This window comes from Rhinolophus hipposideros (genome assembly GCF_964194185.1).
Source record: "Rhinolophus hipposideros genome assembly, chromosome: 16".
Lineage (NCBI taxonomy): Eukaryota > Metazoa > Chordata > Mammalia > Chiroptera > Rhinolophidae > Rhinolophus > Rhinolophus hipposideros.
The window spans coordinates 57,196,997-57,221,673 of record NC_138062.1 but is presented as its reverse complement, the minus strand read 5'-3'; the positions used below and the strand labels follow the sequence as shown (position 1 = coordinate 57,221,673).

The following is a 24,677-nucleotide window of genomic DNA, read 5'->3' as shown; positions in this document are numbered from 1 at the left end:
TACACACAATTCATTTCCACTCAGCTCCAGTCGGGCCAGAAGTCCATAAATTGCAAATTAGTGTCGGTATTACAAAATGACAACACTACCCCCTTCCAAGTAGGATGGGCTTGCATTTACTGGAGTGGCCACAGATGGTTTTCTTTTAACTATTTCCCACCACCAAACTGTTTCTGGTTGTCACTGAAGCACAGCATTTGCTCAGCTAACTGAAACCCAAGACTGGGGAACGAACATGGGACAGGAGCAACGAGGCTCCTGTCTGAACTGCCGATGTCCCAGCCCAGCCTTCCTTTCACAAAGAGGGGAAACTATCACCTGAAATGTCTAAAAACCCAGGCTACCACAAAGACCTAAAACATTACAACGTTAATCAAATGTAGACTATTCGATCCAGGTTCTGCCAACCAGTGTTTTTTTGTTTTCTGGTTCTATGCGATGCTCCCTGATCAATTCAGTTTGTAAAAAACCAGCCAGCCTGGCGCGTTGGCTCACACTTCAGCATAGCAAGGGTTAAGGAAACCAACAGTACAGTAACCTGTTTCACCAACTGTTCCCCCAAGTTATCTGACCAGAGCCCCATTTTCAGAACACCCGTGCCGAGGCCTGAGAACTGTGTTCTGTGGGCGACTGTGGCCCACACTGGTTTGAAGCAGGTGGGATTCAGACCCCTAAGTCGCCTCCCACACGGCCCCACCTGCGGGGGGACACATCAGGTGCTTTGGTCTCACTGCAGCTTCCCAAGGTGCCACGTCCAAGCCGGCTACTGCCCGATCCGAGCCCTCCCCACACCCTCCCCCATGGGCTTCTCTTCAGCTCCTGCGCTCCGGACAGCACCCAGCCTGAGCCCAGCCATGATCCCAAATAAGGACCCAAAGTCCCAGCCTCCCGACCCCCAGGCCCACTGTGTGTTGGGGGCGGGGGGGGGGCTCTGGCCAGAAGCTGAAAGGAGTGAGCCACTGATGACATCCCGGCCCAGAGCGCAGCGCCCCCCATACCCTGCCGCTAGCCTCCAAGTAACTGTGAGGTTCAGATGCAAAGCAGGACGGGACGGCCCAGCTGTGAGGCCGAGGGCAGGGCCTGTGTCCGGGATCTGGTCTTTGCAGCCCCAGTGATGAGCACAGACAGGTAAGCCCGGGCACGGACAGCTGCAGATTCCACACCTCTGCCAGATGTCTGGGTACCCGCCACCCCCGCACACACACCCGATCCCCCTTGCGGGCCCAGCTCCCAGAGGCACTGCTGACATGGCCGTGACTGGCAGGGTGCCCTGCCCAGACAGCTGAGCCTGGGACCCACTCCTCAGCTGTACCTCCTGCTACCTGGACATTCATTCAGCAACTACAGCTGCCAGCAATTCCACACACCAAGTGCCCACTGTGCGCCAGGCATCATACCGGCTTCTAGGGTGTGGGGTGACTCGGAGAGACATGTCCCCTGCCTGCCAGGGCAGGACCTCGGTCTTGAGTTGAACATTACAACACAGGGGAGGCACAGAGGGACCCAGTGTGGAGCTGGGCACTCAGCCTGGTGAGCCTGTGGAAAAGGAGTGAACTGGGGAGTTTCTCAGAGGAAGTACCACTTAAGATGAGCAGCATTTAACCAGGTGACCAGGAGCAGGGAGGAGTGAGTCAGCAGAGAGCAAGCACTGGAGGAACTTGACACAGCGCCCTCCAGCCTCGTGAGGACAGATGGGGAGCAGACCCCCACAGCCCAGGGAGACAGAAGTGGAGTGTACCCCTCCCCTCACGTTCACATCTACATGGTCCGGTGCACCCGCTCCTGGAATGTAAACGCCAAACACACTCAGGCAGTTCCTTTGTTGAGAAAATGAACCAAAGTTGGCACCAAAGAAGGCGGGGGAGCCTGAGATGCAGGCTCCCTCCTGACCCAAGGGGTCCAGACCATTCTCCCTGCAGGGAGCGTAGGTCTCTGGGTGGGAAGGGGGTCTGGTCTCCAAGGTGACGGTCCCTTTTCCTAAAACAGAAATTACTGACCTGGGGCCCTGGGTCCTAGAGAAAGTCCACAGTTGGCTTGGGTGCAAGTGTGGGAAGTTCTAAAAGCCCCACCCTGAAGTCATGCCCATAATTTGGTGTACAATGTCTCCGTCAGGTCAAAAGGAAGAGAGTTTTAAATAGCCCTGCGCTTGAGAGAATTAAAACAGTGGGCTTCTAGGTACCACCCCTACCAGGGTTTTATCTGTGTCTTTTCTGCTCAGAGATTGATTAGTGGCAAAGCCTTTAAGACAAAATGAGCTATGTGTTTATTTCAGAGGCCACAAGGAAGGGGGATGAAGAGAGGCCATGCCCGAAGCCAGTCTAAGAAGGAACTAAGAAGGAAGAAGAGTTCCCAGGGAGAAGGTGGGCGAGGACAGGAGGCGGAGTCCCTGCTGCAAGCAAGGGAAGGAGAGCGGAGGGCTGGCCTGGACCCCACAGCTGGCCCAGGGGCAGAAGAGTGTTTCCCAGCCTGCAGGGTAACAGGTCTTGGGACTCCGTCTTTAGACTCCTTCCAGTCGCTTCCACGTTATTCCCAGCAAGGACATTCCCAAATGGGGTTTCCCCACACCTCGGGATGGAGTCGCACAGGGGCAGCAGTCACCGAGCCGGCAGTATTCAGGGGCTAGGCAGGTGCTCAGCGCTTCACCTGCATTATCTTCCTGCATCTTCCTTCGCAGTCACCTTAGGAGGTAGGTCATCCCAATGTCCTTACTTTACAGGACAGGAGATGGAGACTCAAGAGAGGCTGTCTAAGCTGGGGCCGGGTCTCTAAACCAGGTGGGCCTGGCACCTGAGCCATCCATGCATCACAAGTGCAAAAGGAAGAAGTCATGACCCCTTTGCTTCTTCCCGTCTTTTCTGCTTCAGGTGGGCCTGGAAGCTAAGAAACAGACACACTTGTCTTTTGAGAAATAACATCAGGAATAAAGCAGCTGTCAGTTACCATTCTAAACATCCGTGCAAGAGCACAAACGAAACTAGAGGGCGAGCAAAGGGTTGAGGGGTGGGCCCAAAGCTTTCAACAAGTCATGTGACCATCTGCCTCGGTCAAGTGTGCACTTAAGCCAATAGCTGCTCCTTTGGGTCCTCAAGGAAAAAAACCAAGACACATTCCAAGGTGATACTCAATGCAGAAACACACTGCGCTGTCCTCATTTGTCAAATGTTTAACCACATAATGTATTGCATAACACATTTAGGATCTAAGCTGAAAACATTCTCTCCACTCCCGCCTTTCACATAAACTTTCCTTCTTCCCGCTGCGGAGGGAGTAATGTACACAAACACCAAAGGCAGGCCCCGTCTTGCAGCAAGCTTTGGCACCCCCCTGTGGCTGCCTCCAAGCTTTGTCTCTGAGGAGCTCTGTTAAAATAAAATATGCAGACCTAGGAAAACACACAGAGAAGGAAATCTGGACTATCTTTCCTGTTCTGTTTATTCCCCTCCTAAATGAGGACTCAAACACCTGCCAGGAAACGTCCCTCTTCTGGAAAGCCACTTGGAATTCCTGTCTAAAATGTCAGCAAAGTACTTGTGTAAAATGAGCTTTAATCCTGGGCTGATGTGTCTTAATCTTCTTATCTGTGTAAAAAATATGGAAAGCATCTTGCCAACACAAATAACAGTATTAATACGTGGCAACTGCTTTAATCCTGCGACACCACCTCAGCCCTTAAGTCTTTTCTCAGGAGTTATTATAAACAGTCCTATGCAGCAACATAAAGGTGGTTCGTCAGTAATGTGTCAACTCTGTTAGCAGACGAATTCTTTGCTGAAGAATGACCCTGATCTCAATCATGCTGTTGCTAGGTGACGACGCTCTGGGTGCTAGTGTCGCATACTCAGTGGCCACCCAGCCCAGCTGGCAGAGGGTGACGGGCCGCTGAATTCTTTTTTTGGTACTCGAATATATTTCTCCTCAGGCAACTCTCAACTCGTCTCACGGACATCACAGGGGGCACAGTTTTGGAGATGATGCTCTTTTATTTTATGCACGTTTTTCCCCTGGAATGCTCTTCATCCTGTTATCTTCACCTACTGAAATCCATGACAATTGTCAACGCTCTCATCTTACCTTATACTGGACCCCTTATACTTCTCACAACAGCGAGAGCGAGCAACGCACACTTGACTTGGTGGTGGACACTTCACACACCCAATCCCATTTAATGTCATGCAACTCCCACGACGTACATGTTACGTATCATCTCTAATCTGCCAATCACGAAACAACAGAGAGGCCTTGGACAGGTGGGTGCCTTGCCCAAAGTCACACAGCTGGTAAGTGGGAGAGGTGGGGACCAGAACCCTAAGCCTGACTTTCCGAGCGGGGCGCCTCATACCCCCACTTCCTCCCCACCCTCTGTTATCTCCCTAAGGCCAAGCAGCAGTCTGCCTTCTACTTATTGGCCCTGCAGCCAATCCCTCCACTCTGCCCACCCACCCAGACTAAGCTTCTGGGGGAACTCTGTGCTGTGAATCCAAGAGAAACCCCACAAACCTATTCAATAGATCCTACAAAGTCAGCGACTTCACCTAAAACTACTGAGAAATTCGGGGATCCAGCTTTGACAGCATTTTTCTATTCTGCTACTAGAGGGCGCAACTCCAGCACAGCCGACCTGAAGTAAGAGAGGCTCAAGACTGGAGAAAAGTTCCAGTAAAGGCTACGGACATCCCCTCACGGGAAGGAAATCTAAGGACTACATAACTTTTGCTGAGGCTGCAGACCGAAAGTGATGAAATTCAGGAATGCGGGCTCTGGTTTTTGTGTGCGTTCAAATTGGCCTCAACCACTGTGGCTGGGCCCCTGGGCAAGTTAACTCCCTTTCTCCATATACTGCCCTCGTCTGTCCAACAGGGATGGTTTGTCCTAGGCAGTTTGGGGAAGGATTGAATGAAGTGATGCATATTAAGTGGTTGGCACAAAACATGAATTCCACACTGGTGTTATTATCATTATTATAATTACACGTAGAAGACTGCAAATACTTTGATGCCACCTTAAAGCATGGGTCTTGGATTCAAGGACTGTCCCCAGCCCCTGGGCTCTCGACAGTGATAAATGCCTCATGTTTGAAGGAGGGTTTGGCCCCTTCTAAGAGCTGCTTGGACGCTGGGACACCTCAACACAAACACTCAGCAGCTCAGCACCCCGCAGACCTTCTGAGGCCGAGGGATTCACTGGGGCGAGATGTGATGAGGCCAACTAGACAAGCCTTGCTCCCCGCAGCACGATTTACTGAGCGCCTACTATGTGCCAGCCACCCTGCTCAGCACCACAGACAAAAGGCCCACGAGGGCACAACTTTCTAGTGGGAAAAGAAAACAAACAAGTTCCCAGAGGCATGGGAGATAATCAGACAATTCTGGAGATGGGTGAAGATAAAGCAAGAGGTGGGAGTGACAGGTAGAAGGCACTGTAGGGAAAAGGGGTAGGTCAGGCCTCTCCAAGGTGACATCTGAACCTCAGACATCAAGGAGTGAGCGGGTAAGGGCCAAATGTACTGGGCAGAGAGCACCCCAAGTACGAAAGTCTTAAGGACAGAAAGAACCTGGAGGCCAATACGGCGGCGAGTTTCCACGGGAAAGGTGGGAGGTGAGTTTGGGGCAGGGTGCCATGCTGAGGAGTCTAGCCCGCTCCTGTGTGAGCGAGGCCAGGGGAGGAGAAGTGGGGGAGCGACGCGACCTGATTACATTTCTAACAGGCCCACTGGCCGTGGTCTCGTGTGCATCTTCCCCTTTGCGTGTGTTAGAAAAGTTCCGGAACAAAATGTTGGCGAGTACCATCCTGGGAGAGGTGAGGAAACTGATGTCGGGGAGGCAGGAACGGATGCAAGGGGACCGGGGAGCCTGTCCTGGTGAGAAGTGGCAGTGACACTGGTGGCTCAGGCGAGGCCTGTGGCCTTGGAGACAGGCCAAGGTGGCTGGAGTGGAGGATGTTGGAGACAGAGCCTGCTGGCCCCTCAGGTGTGGGGACGGAGATGACCGTCATGAGGCTGTGAAGGCCCGTCTTGCTCTCAGTGGCCGACGCTGGCAGCTGGAATAACTGTCGCTGCTCTGCCAAGAAGACCCCACAAGCAGGCTGCCCTCGGCTGTGGCGCCGACGCTGAGGAACCCAGGCCCTGCACTCAGGGCCCCGGCAGCCACCACTGTGAACGCTGCACCAGTCTTTCTCCTCCGAGCAAAGGGCAGTCTGTCTGCTCGCTCTTGCCACCTGAGAAAGCCAAACTCTCAAGACCTGTTGTTCCCACTCCCACGCTGCTGTGGCAGATATAACACAGGTATTCATTTTGGGTCCAAAATCTTCCCAAATTCTGAGTGGCAAACTCGGCCAAGGCATTTTAAACTTATTGCAGAAACAAGTAAACACATGCATGGAGCATTTACTCCCTTCCCTGCAAGTCCCTATTTTTCTGTGCCCCAGAGAGAACGAATGTAGTGCCCTACATGGGTCAGTTTTCAGGAGGACAAGTGCCCATTAAGTTGACAGCACTGATCCACTGGAAAGGAGGACCACGAGCTCTTCGGCCCAATGGCTGGCGGTGGGCACGCTGGTACCGGCCGACTGTCCCTGCTTACACGGCCTTGGGCTCCAGCCAGCCCCCTCCCGCCACCCCTCGTGAAATAAAACAGCCTGGACCCAGAGCACCTCTGAAGGTGCTTTCCAGCTCCGACATTCGGTCAGGACCTCACCTTGGACCTGAAAGGCCAGGGAAAACACTGTTCCTCCTTATTAACAGGGATATGAAGGCCACGACGCCTACTTAGCAGCCAAAAGGCCACAGTGGAAAAGAAACGTCAGAAGGGTGAGTCCTAAGCTCTAGTTGGCAAACAATTTATTCCTGGATATATTATTAGATATATTAATCTATATTATAGATTATTTAATCTTATAGCCCAGTAGTTCTCACTAGGGGTGCTTTTGTCGCCCCCCTGCCCCCCCCCGGGGGCAATGGACAATGTCTAGAGACATTTCTGTTACCAGGGCAGGAGTTGCTAATGGCATCGAGGAAACGGAGCCCAGGGATGCTGACCAACATCCTGTGATGTGTGCAACGGTCCTCCAATCACAGAGAATGATCAACCCCAAATGCCAACTGTGCCAGGGTCGAGGAACCCTGCATTCATTATCTGGAAGAAGACCGAGTTAGAGCAATAACTCACATCATACAGCAGAGTCAGTTCCCGATGTGTCAGACGGCACAAACCAGGGTGACCCCAGCTTCTCAGTTACCGCCTTTCTCCCTCCCCACTCAGTGTGCGTATTTAAATGTGTGCAGGACTAGGATTTAGTAGATCAGATAATTACAGAACACAGCATCTCTTGGGGGGGCGGTCAATGGAATACCCTAAGCCAGGGCGGGCGAGTCTCAAATGGGGGTGATTCTGCCCCTGAGGAGACAGCTGACAATATCTGGAGATATTTTTCCTTGTCATGACAGGGGTAGGTGGGTGCCATGGCGTCATTTGGGTAGAAGTCAGGGATACTGCTAAACACGCTACAATGCCCAGGACAGCCCCCACTAGCCCCCCTGTCAGTACTGCTGAGGTGGAGAAACGTGGCTACAACCCCAAAGGAGCTTTTTCTCTGCCCAGGCACCCCATCAGAAGAGGAACAGCAGTCGTAACTGACATGGCCCACACATGCCGGCGGGTCAATGACCCGACCTGTTTTCTCTCATACAATTCTCAGACTTGATCAGCTTCATTCCCGTTCCACAGATGCAGGAACTGAGGTCAAACAAGTAAGTGGCTGAGGCAAGAAACAAACCGAGGACAGTCAAGCCAGGCACTTCCTACTGGGCCACAAGTTATCTACCGAAGCCTGCCACTCACTCCCAGTTTAAAATTCCCCTGGAGCTGGAGAGACAGGGAAGAAACCCACGTGGGTCTCCCTACAGGCCCCACTCAGGCCCTTTACACTGGGGCTCCGCTGTCGCACTCCAGCAGTTCTCAAACCTGTAAATTATTGAGGATCTCTGGGAGATTTTGTAAATGTGGGCTATAGCTTCTGATACTTGCCACATTAGAAATTAAAACTAAGAAATGTCAATACTAGCTAACTTATTTATGTCAGTAAAGGATTACCTAAATAATATTTCTATGAAAAGTAACTATTTTGGGGGAAAAGAAAAGTGAGAAAAGGGGCATTATCTTACACTCTGACAAACCTGTCTAATGTCTGGCTTCAGAGAAGAGAGCTAGGTTCTCTTATCTGCTTCTCCAATCCATCTGTCGCTATTATAACCTCCGGAAAAAACTCCACGGCCCATTCACAAGAGAATGAGAGTGAAAAGGGCAAATGATGGCCTTGTATTGTTAGGAAAATAGTTTTGAAGTGGCAGTCCCCTGGAAAAGGTGGGGACTCCCGGGGACCCAGGGCCGTCCTGGACAACGGCCGCCACACGCTGCGCTGAGTACTAGTACTCGAGGACAGACTCCTGCATTAACTGCAGGCTGTCAGCTCTCCGCTTGGGTTCTTTGGCAAAACGTACCCTGAGTGGGAAGAACTACATCTAGAGGGGTCCAACAGGGTGGAAACCCAAACGCCAACCCAGGTCAGGCAGGCAGGCCCCAAACCCAAACTCGGCAGGGACTAGGAACCGCGGCTGCTCCCCAGTCCTGGCAAATCATACTGTGCAGGGACGCAGGCCGGGGCTGGCCCTGGTTTTTTCAAGAGAAGTCAGAAACCTGGTTTATTCCCCCCCACCCCCCCCCCAAAACCTCAGAATTCTTAAGTGTTGGCTCCTAATTAAAAACAAAGAAAAACCTAAATGGGCCAAATTAAGCATGTCTATTCACCCCTGAAGCAACTTGGTAAGTTCTGCTTGTGGTTTTCGACTCTGGCTTCATGTCATAAAACATCTGTGGGGCTTTTTAAAACGACAGACCCCCTGGACCCCGCAACAATCTCTGAGGGTGCGGCCCAGGCATCAGTTTCTAGTTTCCTCCACAACCTCCTTAAATAAGTGTGGCGCACAATCAGGGCTAAGACCCACAGTGAGTGCTGTGCAATAGCACCACGTGCCAAGGCAACCAAGTGAACTGTGCCCACGCGGGGCTGTCCTCGGAGGCCCTGTGCATCTGGTTTGCTACCCAGCAGTACTGCACAGTCACACGGAACAGGACTCCGCGGGACCGCAGGAAGGTTACTGCCCACAGGTGGCAAAAACAAGTCCCGTTCAAACAAAACAAAGAACTGCTTGCTGCCCACACTGCCACTAGGTCCTGAATGGATAACGACACAAACCCATCTGCCTCCCGACTGCTTCAAAGTACCATGGAGAGCTACCAAAGCTCTGCCAAGTCAATACCAGCCACCTTTGCCATCAACAAGATGAAAACTGAGGAAAGTCAAACCAGCCTTGAAAAATCTCTAGACTGACACTTGGTCAAGCTAGATCAGCGGTTCTCAACTGGGGACACCGGGCAATGTCTGGAGACGTTTTCTGGTTGTCATAACTGGGGGGGTGGGGAGGGTGCTATTGGCATATAGTGGGTCAGGGTCAGAGCGGCCCCACAACACAGACTGAGCTGGTCCCAAAGGTCTAGTGACAAGGCTCAGAACCCATGGCTAGATGATTATGCAACGAAAGGCAAGACGGAAAACTTGGGGGGACCGCCGGCCCAGCTCGCGCTGACCTCCCATTATAAGCTCACCCCAGGGCTATCTCATTCAGTGGGGGTAGATTCATCCACACTATTCAGACTCACTTTTTAACAATTTCTGCTGAGCTGAGCACTTAAGCTAAATGTGTCTACAATATGGGGCCGCTGTCGTGAAAATACTACCGTTTACTGTTTATTACTGTGTGTGGACACAGGCGCTAAATAATTTATGTTCATTAATCCATCCAATGCTCACAGCAACCATTGAGATAGATGTGATCATCATTATTCCCATTTTACTGGTGAGGAAACTGAGGCTCCAAAGGGCTAAGAACTTGCCTTTTATAAGGCAGAGTCAAAACCAATCCTGTTTATAAGGCAAAGCCTGTGCCCCACCATCGCTTCATACTAGTGGGTCGCAAGTGCCGGTGGTTCTCCTCACTCCGTCCCCCTCACTCCCTGTCCCCAGACATTTCACTGTGTCTGAGGACATTTTTGGCTGTTATGATCACTGGGGTAGGAGTGCAGGAGACGGCGGGTGCTACTGGCATCTTGTGGGTGGAGTCGGGGACGCTGCTATGCTGCTAAACATCCTATGAGGCACCAGGCAGCCTCCATGACAGAGAATCATCGGCCCCAGAAGGCAACAGGGCTAAAGTTTTTACCTGCTTTTACCATCTCCGATTTCTACTGTGCATGTCCATAGGCCAGCAAGGATTCATATGTGTGTGGTGCCTTTTAATGCTGGAATCTAGAGTCCAAGAATGCCTACAGCTCAAATACATTCTGCTCAAATACATTTTGTTCACCCCCTTCCCATTCTTCTTTACTTCACCAGGATCAAAATGCTTCCTTCAAATCCTGATGTTGGTCTACAATGCAGAATAACTCCAGAGATAGGATGAGTAATGAGTGTGGGATGTATCAGCAGTGACATTTCAAGCAGAAGAGAATACCCAAAAAATTGCAAGTGTAACACACACACACACTCTCTCCTAGGAGAGAAGCATTTCAACTGGACTTTAAAAGTCACAGGCTGCAGGGCTACCAAGGAAGGGCTGTGGGAGGTGCCGTCACCATCCCTGAAGAGATCACCATGGCAATGAGGGCCATCAAAACGCTGTACTGGTTACACTACTGGAAATGTTTCTTTGTACGAAAGAACTCCTAACCTTTCCCACTCAAACCAGTGGTTCTCAACCCTGGCTGCATATCAGGGTCACCTGTTCTGCTTTCTAACTGTACAGATGCCCAGGGCCCACCCAGTGCCTCACAGAATCAGAACGGGTGGCTGTGAGGACTGAGCATTTGTGATTTTAAGAAAGCTCCCCAGGAGATCCTAATGTCCAGCCCTGGTGGCCAGCCATCGCTTCAGACTCAGAGGTGGCAATGGCTCAGAGAAGAGAGGCCGAGGGTGTGAGGATGGACCAGCTTAGGATCCCACTCTGGAAAGACAGAAGCCAAGAGTGCGTCGGGAGCTTAAATAACAAGAGGGAAAGCACACTGATGGGGTAGTCCCTAAAGCTTCAAAATGCACGGCAAGGAATCTTAGCTTACACAGTGGATAAGAAATTAAACATCCAAGCCAAATCCACAAATGGAGTCAAGAAACGACCAATTAAAGGATGGCAGGCGTATGTGAGGCATAAACAGAGTTGATTTCCTGAGGACAACTATGCCAGAACTAGTATCAAAGGCAAAGTACTACCGTGTTTCCCTGAAAATAAGACCGGATATTATATTACTTTTTGCTCCAAAAGACGCATTAGGGCTTATGTTCAGGGGATGTCATCCTGAAAAATCATGCTAGGGCTTATTTTCCAGTTAGGTCTTATTTTCAGGGAAACATGGTAGGTGAGTGTGGCCTTTATTAGGTAAAAATTTTAAGTTCAAAACATTCCATTCTCTATTTTACACTAACTGTTCTACTACAATTTACAATTGACAGCTCATGTGTCAGCGTATATGCTAGAAATGGTATCCCTGGAAAGTAGGAATCCGTAATTTTCCCTTTATGCTCAAAGTATACCTCACAATAAAGGTCCTCACTGATGAATTCATTCATTCATTCATTCATTCATTCATTCATTCATTCATCCATCCATCCATTCATTCGACAAACATTTCTTGGATACTTATTCTGTGCCAGGAACTGTTTAGGTGTAAGGGGTCCATCAGTGATCATGACAGACAGAAGGTTTTGCCCTCGTGGAGCTTGTATTCTAACAGAAGGGTAGTAGTTGAACAAACAAGTAAACTTAGCATGCCAGATGGTGATAAGTGCTGTGGAGTAAAATAAAGCAGGATAAAGGGAATAGGGAATGTGGATACAATTTAAAATAGGTGGCCAGAAAAAGTCTCAATAATAAAAGTAATATTATTAAATATTACAAAGTGAAGGAGTGGGCCATGGGGATACATGAGGTAAAACTGATTCAGGCAGAGGAACCAGCAGGTCCAAAGGCATAAAGGAGGGAGTATAGAGACCACTCAAGGGACAGTGAGAAAGCCAGTCAGCGAGAGAGTGGTGGGAAAAGAGGACAGGGAGGCATGGGGGGGCCACTTTGGTTTTGGGGTTGAGCAATTGATAGATGGGTAAGGGTGGAAGGGAAGCCCAAGGGGCAGCAGTGTTGGTGGTAAGTGGTCACCCTCCGGAAATGTTTTGAAGGAAGAACTGACAAGATTTGCTGTGGTGTGTGAGAGAGAGGAGTCAAGGGTGACTTCAAGGTGTTGGCCTGATTCAAAGAACGGACTTGCCATTTACTGCACTGGGGGAAAGACTGTGGACTGGACAGGTTGTGGAGGAAAGACAGGGATTTTGTTTGATATGCCTATTAGACATGCAAGTGGAGATGCTGAATATGATGCTGCATATGTGAGTCTTGAGATCAAGAAAACTGAATGGGCCGAAGATGTAAATATACACAGTTGTATCACACTGATTCCCACTCGTCCAGTCCCTCTTCCGCCTTTAAATGGATCTTATGAATGGAATGCTCAATCCTCTATGGGCTCCTTTATCTTACAAAGGATATGCGCATAAAATAACATATTCTATGGAGGTTCTGAAGCCAGACCTCATTGATTCACATCCCTGCGCCTCACTGTGTGGCCTGCCTTGGACAAGTGACTTAGTCACTCAGTTTCCTCACCAAGTGCACGGGACTACACCCACTGCCCACTGCATGGAGTTTCTGAGGATGCGCATTGACCAAGGTAACATACCGTGATCAAGACTGGAACAATATCTGGTACCATCCCAAATGCTCCACCGGGGTGAGCATTTATCCCTCTCATTCATGCATTCGTGCAGCTCGGTCTGGAACCTCAGGATACCCACGGAGAGCTGGGGGCACGGTCTGGGGAGGGAATCAGGACCAGGCGGGGAAATAGCGCGCCGGTCGGTCGCCGTGCGCCTAGAAACGGAGGGAACTAAAAATAGGCCTCGGAAGTCCCGAAGCTACGGCGATACCAACACCACTGTGGATTTAAGCAGACATCGGCTTAGGCAGTGCTTTCCCCGGGGGATTCCCACTGTAAGCTTGTCCAAAACGCTCAGATGGGATGTCAGCGCTCCGCAGAGGGGGGAATCACACAGTCTCTGTGTCTGTCTCTCTCTGGAAGCGCAGCAAAAAGGGCCAAAGAGAAACCAGGGCGTTCAGCGGCCCACGTCCTGCGGCCGGGCCTACAGCGCAGGGAGGCGAGGCGCGACTCTCAGGTCAGCACGGCGGAACCGGGAGAACTGGGGGCCGAGTTCGGGGTGGGGGGTGGACACAGACCTGGCGTCCTCCGGTTTGGAGTCGGGCAGGCCCGGGGAGGGTGGGAACCCACAGGACGAGGGGTGGGCCTGCTCGGCAGCCAGGCCAGGAAAGGGGGAAAGCGCCGGTCCCCGGGCACGAGGGGCGGGGAGGGAGCGCGGCGTGCAGGGCCCACCACCAGGCCCAGAGTCTATTTACATCCGAGGCCGAGGCGCTGGCGCCGCGCCTCCCACCCCATTCAGCCTACGGCCTGGTCCGCAAGGCGCAAGGGCCTCAGAGCCGCGGCCCCGGCGGCCTCCCCGGCTCTCTGGACGGACTGTGGCAGGGTCGGGGCTGCCGGGAGTGATGGGCCGGGCTGGTGAGCCCGGCCTGAAGGGACGCAATGGGGGGGGCTGCGAGGCCCGCTGCGCCACTATCCCAGAGCAGATGGGTCCCCGGCACTCGGGGGTGCTCACCCGTCGGACCCGTGGCCCCTGGACCTCCCTCCGCCCGTTCCCTGACCGCCAGCTGGCCCCCGACGGCGCCTCCCCTACCTTCGTTCGCCAGGTCCGCCATTTTACTTCCTTAAGCCCTCCCACAAGGCCCCGCGCCGGCCCGGGCTCGCCTGCTTTCTGCCAGAAACTCCCGCGCGTGCGCACTTCCCTAGCCGACTCCGAGCGAGGCGGGCAGCTCGCGCCTGCGTGCTGAGTCGGGTGCCGAGTCGAGCTCCGGATCGCCGTCAGGCCTGGCCAAGCTTTGGGCACGCGCCTGCGCCCTAACCGTCCCCGCCTCCTTTTCCCGCCGATCGAGGGGGTAGGGGCGGGGCAGGACGCATGCGCAGTGGCCCTCCCGCGCGTCGCGCGCGAGGCGGAGCGAGCGTTCTGTGAGCGTGCCCGGCGGGCACCGGGTCTTGACGCCCCTGCTTTTTGCTTGTTTACCGGGAGATCCCCGTGGTGGGAGAGTGAGCCACCTAGGGCGCTGCGATCGAGGCCTTTTTCTAGGTAAATCCCCGGGTCTGGGGTCTGCGCTGGGGGTACGTTCCACACGCGCAGGCCGGAGGCCAGAGGGGCAGGCCTGCTGGACCGTTTGGGGGCTCCCTGTCGCCCCAGGCTTACGCGTCCCCCTCTCAGGGGCCAGCACATTGGGCACATGGGGGCGCTGGGGGTGGCTGGGGGGAAGCCGAGGTCAGAGGTTAAACATCACTGCCCAAGGGGGGGTGTCCGTGGGGGTGTCCGTGGGGGAGGGGGCACCGGGAGGGGGCCCAGCGCACGGGACGCCAGCTCCCTGAGCCTCCGGATGGGGGCTCCAGGCCCTGCAGACGCTCCGAGGGGAGCACCGCCTGCCGCCGAGCAGCCTCGGGTGGTCCTGTGAACCGGGCTGGTGGATCCCGCCGCGGAGGTGGCAACGCTGGGCGCCCTGGCCTCCGTGACTCGGCCTGCCGTGACTCCCAGGTCCCCCCGCGGTCCAGCTGGACTGTCCCCGCGCCGGGCCAGGCCGTCCTCGTCTTGCTCCGGGAAGACTGGACGGCGCCCTCTCTCCCTCTCCCCTTCCCGTCGTGCTTCCCGTCTCTGCTCCGCACACGGCAGCGCTCAGGGGAACCTGTCACACGTGTCCGTTAGATGAAGGGCACATGCTTCCGAAGGGCTTTCCGCGAAGGGTCCCTCCTGGACCTCTGACCGAGGCCGCGCTGCCCCTCGCTGTGCGTTGCCCCGCGCCTCCCCGAGCTCCTGCGGCTCAGCCACGCGGGTCTTTCCATCCTTGGAGCCCCCAGACTCCTTGCAGCCTCAGGACCTTTGCCTTCACGGTCCCTCTGCTCGGAACTGTGTCCCTTGTCCCATTCAGGCTTGAGGCCCAGTTCCACGCCTCCTCCCGAGGTCTAAACCTTAGTCCTGTAGCTTGTGGGCCACATCTGGCTTGTGCACAAGGAATGGTATTTTTAATTGTTGGGGAAAAAAGAAGAGTGATATCTTATAACATGTGAAAATTGTATGAAATTTAAATTGCGGTGTCTATAAAGTTTTATTTGAAAACAGCCTTACTTGATGTACATATTGTGTGTGGCCGATTTCCAGCAGCAAGAGCAAAGCTAAGTCCTTTTAATAGACTCTGTCTGGCCAACACAACTTAAAATTCTACTATCTGGGTCTTTATAGAAGTTCCCCAACCTCTAATCCAGGACACATGTATCTACCTTGTTGTCCTGTAGAGATCTGTACAATCTGGGGGGCGGGGGGCAAATGTTAAACAACTGCTCTGAGGGAGAATGCGTGTGCAGCATGTATGTGTGTCTCTGTGTGTATAGTTTATTATAAATCTTACTGCTATTCTCCTCTCTCTTAAGTCTAGAAGACAATAAAACAATAAATTGAACCCTGGTGTGTAGCGCTGATTTTCTTGGTATTGTTGGGGATGAGGGTGTATTTAATAACTATTAAAAATTCCCCTCAACTTTACTTAATAGACACTCGAATTCTGCTACCCTAGATTTCCCCACCAGGCTAGAAGCACAAGCCGCAGAACTTGAGTTAGAAATTCTCCAGGAATAGCTAGAAGGTCAGTGCTGGAAACGTCCCCGGGGATCGTCAAGTCCATCTGGTGGCCCGCAGTGCGTGGACTTAGGTTTTCTCATTTCTAACTTGTTGGTTTCATTATATTCATTATATTTCATTACATGTAACTTCTCTTGGGTAAGTCTTTGCTGAATCTGAACCCTCTGACCTTGAATGAACTTAATATTTTTCTGTCTTTTTATCGGTTTAAATTTACATTAAATAGATACTGTATGTCACCATTTAAAATAGAAAACCACACACAAAAAATAGGAAACCACAAAGCCATGAATAAGAAATCATTGTAGAAATAAACAGGAAAACAAAACAAGGTTTTTAAATTCTGGGTAGATAACTGTATCTGCCCAGGTGCTGAGCCCCAAGCCTGCTTTTTCCTTGATGTAAAGAGAGATTAGCAGAAGTATTAGAGAGGGATTTAGGCATATTAGCAGTCAACTGAACTTTCTCCTTGACACGATGAGAAGGCGTGAAAGAGAATTGAAAACGGGATAACTATAATCCATGTGATTTGGTGTCATTTAATGCCATGTCTACATGTCTCCTAAAGTCATTTCATACACCACAGTCATCCCACACTTTGGGGAACTCCCAGCAACATGTCATCACTTGCTAAATATAACCCAGTGGTGGTTTTTCAAGGCACATTAAGGGATGCTAGCAGGCCAACTGAATTTCCACTGGTTTCACAATTCTCGTCACAGTGCCAGCAGCTGCCAACATGGAGCCCTTTAGGCCTCCTTTGCTTTTTAAATCTGGTCTGTAACAAATTAGTCAATATTTATTTATTAAGCAAATATTTATTGATCACCTGCTGTGGTGGTTTTAAAATATGGCCCCAAATTCTTGGACCCACTTCCCAGCAGGAGGTGAGGTCTCTGTTCCCTTCCCTTTGAGACTGTGCTCGTTACAGGCCCATCAATAACAGTACTGGAGAAATGACACTAACCTACAAGGTGAGGTCATAACAGGGACAGAGGATGTAACTTCCACCTGCTTTGCTGGAACACATGCTCTTAAAGCCTTCAGCTGTCGTGTAAGCAGTCCAACTGTCCTGAGGCTGCCATGCTGTAAGGAAGCTGAGACCACAAATTCCGAGAGAACTGCCTTTCCTCACCCACAGAGACCATGAAAGATAAATGATGGCTGCTGTTTGCTGTTATAAGCCACTAAGTTTGAGGGGGGGCGGTATTTGTTAACGCAGAAATATATCCAGCAGACCTGCTTTGCATCAGGAACTGCTTTACAGGTTGGGGCCCAGGATGAACAAGACAGCCTTCCCAGAGCTTTGCATTCTGCTGTGGGGAGACTGACAATAGACAGGTAAGCAAAATAATTTGACATAGTGACTAGTGCTACAAAGAAAACAGCATTAGTGTGCCAGTGACAGAAAGGGGACACTTTCGATTGGCTGGTCAGGGAAGTTCTCTTGGGTGGTGACATTTTAGTAGAAGATCTGCAGGAGGAACTTTACAGACAGAACAGTGAGTGCAAAGGTCCTGGGGCAGGAACCAGGTTGGTGAGCTGGAGGAACTCAGTGTAGCCAAGGCAGAGTGAGGAGATGAGGTCAGGAAGGGGTGGGCAGGGTCTTGTAGGCCACAGCGAGGAGTCTGGAGTTTGTCCTAGTACAAGGATCGCAAGTGGGAAGCGGGGGGATCTAAATGGTTTACCTTAAATTGCTGATCGGCCTCTCTGCTGCCTGCTACTTCCTTGTTGGTTTACCATGAGACAAGTCTGAGGTCCCCCTGAGCCCGAGTTGGGCTTTGAGAACTGTGAACTTTCTTTTCCACAGCCAAGGTGGAAAATGACTTCTGCAGTCAGGCTCCAGGAAAAAGGGCGCTTAGAGCTGTAATTCAGTTCTCATCTTCCCCTCGTGGGCAGGGAGCCAGCATGTGAATTATCTGCTCTGTGCCACACAGAGGTGGAGGACCCAGAGATGAAATCAGATACAGTTCCCTCCCTCAGGAAGCTCAGAGTCAGGAGGGGATGGAGGGAAACCATCCTGGTTGCTTCCTCGGCTCAGCACTTTCCCCTGCCCTGCCCTCCCTCAGTCCCGACAGGACCAACTTCCTGACAGCCGGATGTCCAAAGTGGTCAGTGCTGACACAGAGGCGGACCCCTGACTCCCTGGTTTCACCAGCTTCCCTCCCATATTTTGCAGCAGTTAAATATGGTATGGAATTGGGAGGAAATACTCTATTTTTTGTAATTAAAAAAATTTTCAACTTTCAGTTTAAAATAATTTCAGACATACCAAAAAGTTGCAAAAATAGTACCAAGCATTTCATATAGCCTTCACCCAGCTTCTCCCAATATGGACAGCTTACGTAAACAGTGCAATGATCAAAACCAGGAAATCCACACTGATGCAATACCGTTCACTAATATACAAAACAACCCTTATTCAAATTTCATCCATTCATCACTAATGTTTTTTTCCTACTCCAGGAACCAGGCCGGGATCCCGTTGCATTTAGATGTTGTTTCTCAGTCTCCTTTAGTCTAGCTCAATTTCTCAGTCTTATTTTTTCTTGACCATGATACCGGTAATGAGTACTGCCCTCATTATTTTGTAGAATGCCCTCGATTTGGGGTTTGTTTGATGTTTCCTCCTGATTAAATTCACATAATGCGTGTTGGGCAGGAATAAGGTGCGATTGGTGTGTTTTTCTCTGTGCACCCTAGCAGGAGGCACGTGATGTCGCTTTGTGCCATTACTGATGATAGCTGAACTCATTTGATTTTAGATGGTGTCTGCCAGGGTACTACTTTTCCTTTTGTAATTATTAGCCAGCAACGAGGCAAATAAACAAACAGGAAATATTTGAGAAAGAGGAGAGGCAGAGGGAAGGAAGAGGAAGCTAGCTTTTTCACTCTGTTTCTGGTGGTCTTTCCAGGCATTGTTGCAATTTAGTCAACAAAACCACCTCAATTCTAGACAAAATCGGAGCCCTCGGTGTCCGCGGGCCCAGAGGAAGAGGCTGTATCACACAGCGACCACTGGGGGGCGGCAGAGGATTGGATGAGTTCAAACCGGCTCCAGAAGCAGCAGTTCATTCTTTCTCAGTAACTACACTTAACGGGGACTCAAAAGGCTCTGCATCAGTTGAAGTCTGGCATCCTCTGGGACCCAGTTCAGTAGGTGCTGGCTGCCCCAACACAGGTGCAGCGTGCGTCGGTTGCACCGCGCCTGCCCCGCTGACGATCACGCTCCCAGCGGCACGGTTGCGCCGCCTCTAAAACAGGGTGTGGGTCCCAGGAGGGCTTCAGGGGGTTTGAGGATCCCTTCTGAACCTGCCTGCAAAACTCATGGATCCTGAAGGTGACCATGAAGGTTTGGAAACTGGTTGCAAACTCCAAAAACCACCTCTGGAAAATGTAAGCAAAGGGGGAATTTGCTGGAACGTTAAGGGGGTGCTGAAAAGATCAAAGAGAAAAGAGGAGAAACTGGGCAGTTCTAGAGGGTCTCGGCAGCAGAATCCATTAGCAGTATCAGCGGGGCCCCTCCCCTGAGAAAGCCCAGACTTCAATTGCTTTCAGTCCCTCAGATCGCCTCCCAGAATCCAAGGAGAGTGTAAGATGGACCCAGCAAGGCAGGGCGGGTATCAATCCCCGCCCCCTCCTGCTTTTCCTGCCTCTGTGTGTTCAGGCCTCCGCAAGTGCCTCCAGGTGCCCAGCTGTTGTTCTGATGCCATTTGAGACACCAGTGGACATCTGAGGGATGAGGAAAGTAAGTTCTCAATCCATTTTGAGGTCATGGGCCTCTCACTCATGGGCCACCGATCCCGGAATGAAACCCCAAGTCCTCTCCAGGACCCAGGAAGCCCTCCTTGTCTTGCCCCCAGTTGTTCCTCCAGCCCCATCCTACTTCCTGCCCCCTTGCTCACCTGTCTCCTCCACCTGGAACAGTCTCCTTTAGTACGTGAGACCACCCACATAAAGATGGTGTTTAACACCACGGGAGAAAGGTTATTTCAAAAGAAGGTGGAATGGGTGCTGGATAGCAGAACCCCACGGACGGTCCTCACAGAGGATTCTAGAAGGGACCCATGACCTCAAAATAGGGTGAGAACTACTCTCTGGTATTGTGCTGTTTGATACATATAGGGTCTGACAATTAAGTTCGCGAACTCATCCTGAAAAAGTGCTACATACCTCATTGCTGAATATCACTATGGTCACCTTCGAAGTCCTCCCCTTGGGAAGCTGTGCACTGACGCCAGTGCCTAGTCCACCCTTCAAAGCAATTTTGGAACTCTTTTTTCTGGAATGGCCATCAGAGCTGTCGTCGTATTACCCTTGATGTCCTATTACCCTTGATGTCCTGAATGTCATCAAGTGTCTTCCTTTCAATATTTCCTTTATCTTCAGATAAAGAAAGAAGTCATTGGGGGCCAGATCAGGTGAGTAGGGAGGGTGTTCCAAAACAGTTGTTTACTGGCTAAAAACTCCCTCACAGACAGTGAGCTGGTCCATTGTCGTGATGCAAGAGCCATGAATTGTTGGCAAAAGTTCAGGTCGTCTAACTTTTTCACGCAGCCTTTTCAGCACTTCCAAATAGTAAACTTGGTTAACTGTTTGTCTAGTTGGTACAAATTCATAATGAATAATCCCTCTGATAATAAAAGAAAGGTAAGCAACATCTTTGCAATGAGTTTGTGAACTTAATTGTCAGACCACGTATGCATATTCACTACATTTCACATTACAGCCCAATACCATATACGTATGTACCATACATACATATATCCTGAAATTAAGAGTATACAAAGTCATGTTTATTTTTATTACATCAACACTCCTGGTATTTTCTATTTCTATCTTGGTCCATTAAAAAGAAAACTAAACTGGTTATAAGCCACCAACATGGTTTCATAACCCTCTTGGCCTGCCTTTGGGCACATGGCTTTAGCAGGCTTCTCACCCCCCTTCTCCACCTCACTACCACTTCAGTTCCACTCCCACTGTCCCCACTCACCTGATCTTAACGAGTACCTAATTGACCCCCTTGTTTCCGGTGCCTTCACCCACCTTTCCAGAATCAGTCTTTCTAAAGTCCAGCTTGATGGTATCAAAAAATTCTGGTGGTGGCCTCCTGAATGAGTTTGATTTTCTTTGCCTGCTCCTCCTCATTCCTTCACATTTTCTCTCTTCCTTCCCGGACCATTTCCCAGAAGCCTTCCTCATTCATTCACTCACTCATTCACTAGATTTTTGCCGAGTGTACACTGTGATAGGTTTGGGAAACATGGACTTGAGCAAGGCAGACAAGAGTTACGTCTGCAGCTGGTGTGTGTGTGTGTGTGTGTACACCTCGTATTTTGCTTCCAGAGTCTGTGGAGGCAGGAACATCTATAGGTCCCCTTGCATATCGCCCCCCTCCCCAACTGTGCCTTATTGAACTCTGACAAGGGGCCGATAGGACTGTAATATCAGCAGGGACCCAGGCTTCTGTCTCATTGCTTCACGATCCTTATTATATGACATCCACCTCGAAGTCGAGGATGGCTGTTGGTGCTCCAGCCATCATGTCTGCATTCCAGCCAGCAGCTTCAATTTTTCCTTGTGTACAATGGGAGTGACACCTATCTTGGAAGATCATCAAAAAAGAGGAGATGGGACCAAAATGTCTATCGTGGAGCTCCTGTGATTAGGCAGAAACTCCCAGAGGCTCTTGGTGGGACTTCGCCCCGTTGTGTGGCGCCTGTGCCCTGGGGGTTACCCAGTGGCCCCACTGAGGGACTTGACAGCCCGTGGGCCTTCAGCTGGCTCCCCTCCTCATCTCCTCTCTGGCTCCTGGGACAGTAATCACGTAGATATTGCCCTGCTCACTACCTCGCCAGCCGCTCAGGCCCCGTGGGCAGGGCCTGGCTCTGTCCTCCAGGATCCTGCCTCCCTGACACAGGCCTGGCTCTCTAAGGGGGAGGGCTGCGGGGGGCTGCTGTTCAGAGCGAGCGCTGGTGCTGCTCGGGCTGCAGGGGACCGACATGTGAACCACCAGAGGTGGGAGAGTCTGAGTTCCGAGAGCCTGGCAGGGAGGCAGTGCAGAGTCAGGCCCGGAAGGGAAGGGAGTGCCCCAGGGGCGGCCACAGAATTTGTGAGGCCCAGTGGAAAATGAAAATTTCAAGATGCTGACAGCAGAGCATCAAGCCCAACACAGGCCCTGGATTGTCCAGCCCAAGGAAGTGAGGTGATTTTAGTGTCACCTGAGGGTCCCAGGGCCTCTTCCTGGGACAGAGGGGCCTATACTGGGGCTGAGGCTGAGCATCCCTGGGGGCACGTGGGGCAACGGCGTGGCAGCAAGAAGCAGCTTTTAGGAGGGGCTGACCGGGAACTGCATTGCTCTCCTCGGCAAGGTTTCTTCAAAGTCCTCTGAGTCTGTGTCACAGTCCCCTAGAAGGGGGTGGTCACAGCAATATGGATTCCTGGCTCCTACAATCCCACGAGGCAGGCTCTCTGCAGATGGGGTCAGGGATTGGCGATTTTGGAACAAACTCGAGCCCTGCTTTTTAGGGGACTCTGGAGTTTGGCCCCACAGCCCGATAGAATAAACCCAAGAACTGGTGGGTTGCAACAGCGTCGGAGCTTGAAGAACCTGCTCCTTCTGGGATTCTCCGCAGAGAGTTGGGAGGACAGTGCTGGGGGCCAGGCTGGGAAGGGGAACCACATCCTGCAGAGCCACTGTGGGGGGCGTGTGGAGGCTGGAGTGTGGACTGTGACCCCCAAATGGGTACATTACATGTGTTTATTGCAATGAAAAATGAGAACAGGCTTGGAAGGCTCGTGTCTTTACTGTCATTTGTAGTCCTCCTCATGGAATCCTGCAAAGGACCAGACAGAGCGTAAGGCAGAACCCAGCTGGTACTGGTTACCACATGTGGAAGCGAAGGCAGGCCATTACAATCCAAGAACTTCAATGCCTCCCCACGGAGGAGATGGGTATTTAAAGACATTTTTCTGTCTGATTTCATCTAAGGCTTGAACTCTAAGACCAGACAGACACTGATCACCAGGGACTTCTGGTTTCTAGAATCAGTGCGTCTCCTGGTCCTCCCCACAGCCGCCCCTGCACACCTGGCGAGGGCCGAGGCCTGCACAGCACTCCTGCTTGATGGGAAGTAAGGTTTTTAAAGGCCACGTGACTTTCCATCAGTACCTTCTGTGTGAACGAGAAAAAACATTGGGGACCGAATATACTGCAATATACACATTCATAAGAAACGTTCTAATAACAATTGGAGCACGAAACTATTGGTATAAACATATTTCCAAAAAGAGAAACTATTGCATTTCATAAGATGGCGCTTCCTAGACCAGAGGTTTGTCTTTCTTCTTTGCAGTTGTTTTGGGGACAGAAGTCGCGCACGGAGCTAAAGTAACCAAGTGCAACGTGTTATGATGGCCACAGATCTGGAGTTTGAAGTTCAGGGTTGTGCCAGTCCTTGGGATGTTTGTCCCCAGAGAAGACCCTCGACTTTGAGCAGCTCAAGATGGGACCTGCCCGGGGTTACACTGCCTCAGGATCACCAATTACAAGGCAGGTGTTCTGGAAGATGCTGTGGAGCTGGCTGCAGGAACGGCTGTTTGTGCAGCTTGGTGGGGGGCTGCCCTCTGAAGGCGCTGCTGAAACGCTGACCGCCCTCCCGGCCCCCTCCGAGCAGACACGTTCCAGACCCAGCTGTTTGGCTTCATGTTGCCTGTGACCCTGGGTAGGACCACAGTCCTCCCCGTTGCTGATGACACGTCTCGTGTTGGCTCTTAAAAGACACGAGTGGGCCTGTTTCTGTGACCTGTTTCATGAGCCAGGTTGGGCCGTGGGCTGCCTGCCCACACTCTGGGGACCTTTGGCATCTGGAGCTGGGCCCCCCGTGGGGCGGCCTCCCTGCCTCAGCTGTCTCCCAGGGGCCACGGGCGCACAGAGTGTCCCTTCCCAGCACAGGGGCAGCAGGGCGGAAGCTCCGTGCACGAGGCCAGCTCGGGACTGCCCAGCAGCTGCCCACACCCTTCCTTTTCCACCTTCGCCTGAAGTTTAAACATCACGGTGAAAACCGGACCAAGCTGAATGGAGGAGAAGCCTAGTGCCCAAGTGCCGACCCACCCGCACGGCACTTCCAGCTCTCGGCGGGACGTGAGGACTCCATGGAAGGTCCCAGTGCAGCAGAAGGAGGACGAGGACAGTCAGGACGAAAAGACAACCCGGGCACTCGGAACCGGGCGGGGCCTGTGGCGCCGTGAACAAGTTTTTCTTCCGGAGGAACAGCGTGACCTTGGAGGGCGTGCTGGCCTCCGACAGCGGGAGTCAGCGGCAAGGTCACTTCCCGGAGGCACGAGTGCGGTGGAGCCTCGGGGGGCGGGGCGCGGCCTGAGAAGGGCGCCCCCTACAGGCCCTGCAGGGGGTGGCTCGGGTCGCTGCGCTCGCGCTTCACCAGGGGCTCGCCCAGGCTGCGGGCGTCCACATTGGCCTCACTGCCCCGGTCTTCACTGATGTCATCTGCGGGGTCAGCGGTGGGGATAAGGGGGTTGGGGGTCCACAGGACGGAGGGAAAGAGAAACACGTCCTCAGAGAGGTGCCCAAGCACGAACAGGCCTGGGCTCCGGTCTGGGTTAACCTGGTTCTCCCTGGTTCTCGCTGACCAGCGCCCATTGCCTGGGTCCCATGCCTGGCAGGTTCCCCCTTGGTGCTTCATCCTCCCAACCTGTGGGGCAGGGAACGGGCTGGGGGCGGAGGCCCTCTGCCCTGCCTGCCCCACACCCCTGCAAATCCC

General features: G+C 52.0%; 2 protein-coding genes across 31 annotated transcripts in view; both read right to left on the bottom strand.

Moving 5' to 3' along the window:
• The window catches only part of RANBP3 (RAN binding protein 3), a gene marked incomplete at its 3' end in the record, with an annotated part of 52,411 nt that extends 38,266 nt beyond the window's left edge, over window positions 1-14,145 (bottom strand). For 5 of the 19 annotated variants that reach the window (XM_081076131.1, XM_081076121.1, XM_081076118.1 and 2 more), the window contains exons 1-2: window positions 13,900-13,947; window positions 12,834-13,024 (exon numbers count right to left, since the gene is read on the bottom strand). In XM_081076131.1, the coding sequence (XP_080932257.1) occupies window positions 12,834-12,909 (76 nt within the window). In that variant the 5' untranslated portion in view covers window positions 12,910-13,024; window positions 13,900-13,947. Of the gene's footprint in view, window positions 1-12,833; window positions 13,025-13,899 lie in introns of those variants that run through there. The other 14 variants (XM_081076119.1, XM_081076132.1, XM_081076137.1 and 11 more) reach the window with 10 other exon arrangements.
• Window positions 14,146-22,640: 8,495 nt separating this feature from the next.
• The window catches only part of RFX2 (regulatory factor X2), a 93,580-nt gene continuing 91,543 nt past the window's right edge, over window positions 22,641-24,677 (bottom strand). For all 12 annotated transcript variants that reach the window (XM_081076094.1, XM_081076089.1, XM_081076087.1 and 9 more), the window contains one exon: window positions 22,641-24,403. In XM_081076094.1, coding sequence (XP_080932220.1) covers window positions 24,291-24,403 — 113 coding nt within the window. In that variant the 3' untranslated portion in view covers window positions 22,641-24,290. The remainder of the gene's footprint in view (window positions 24,404-24,677) is intronic.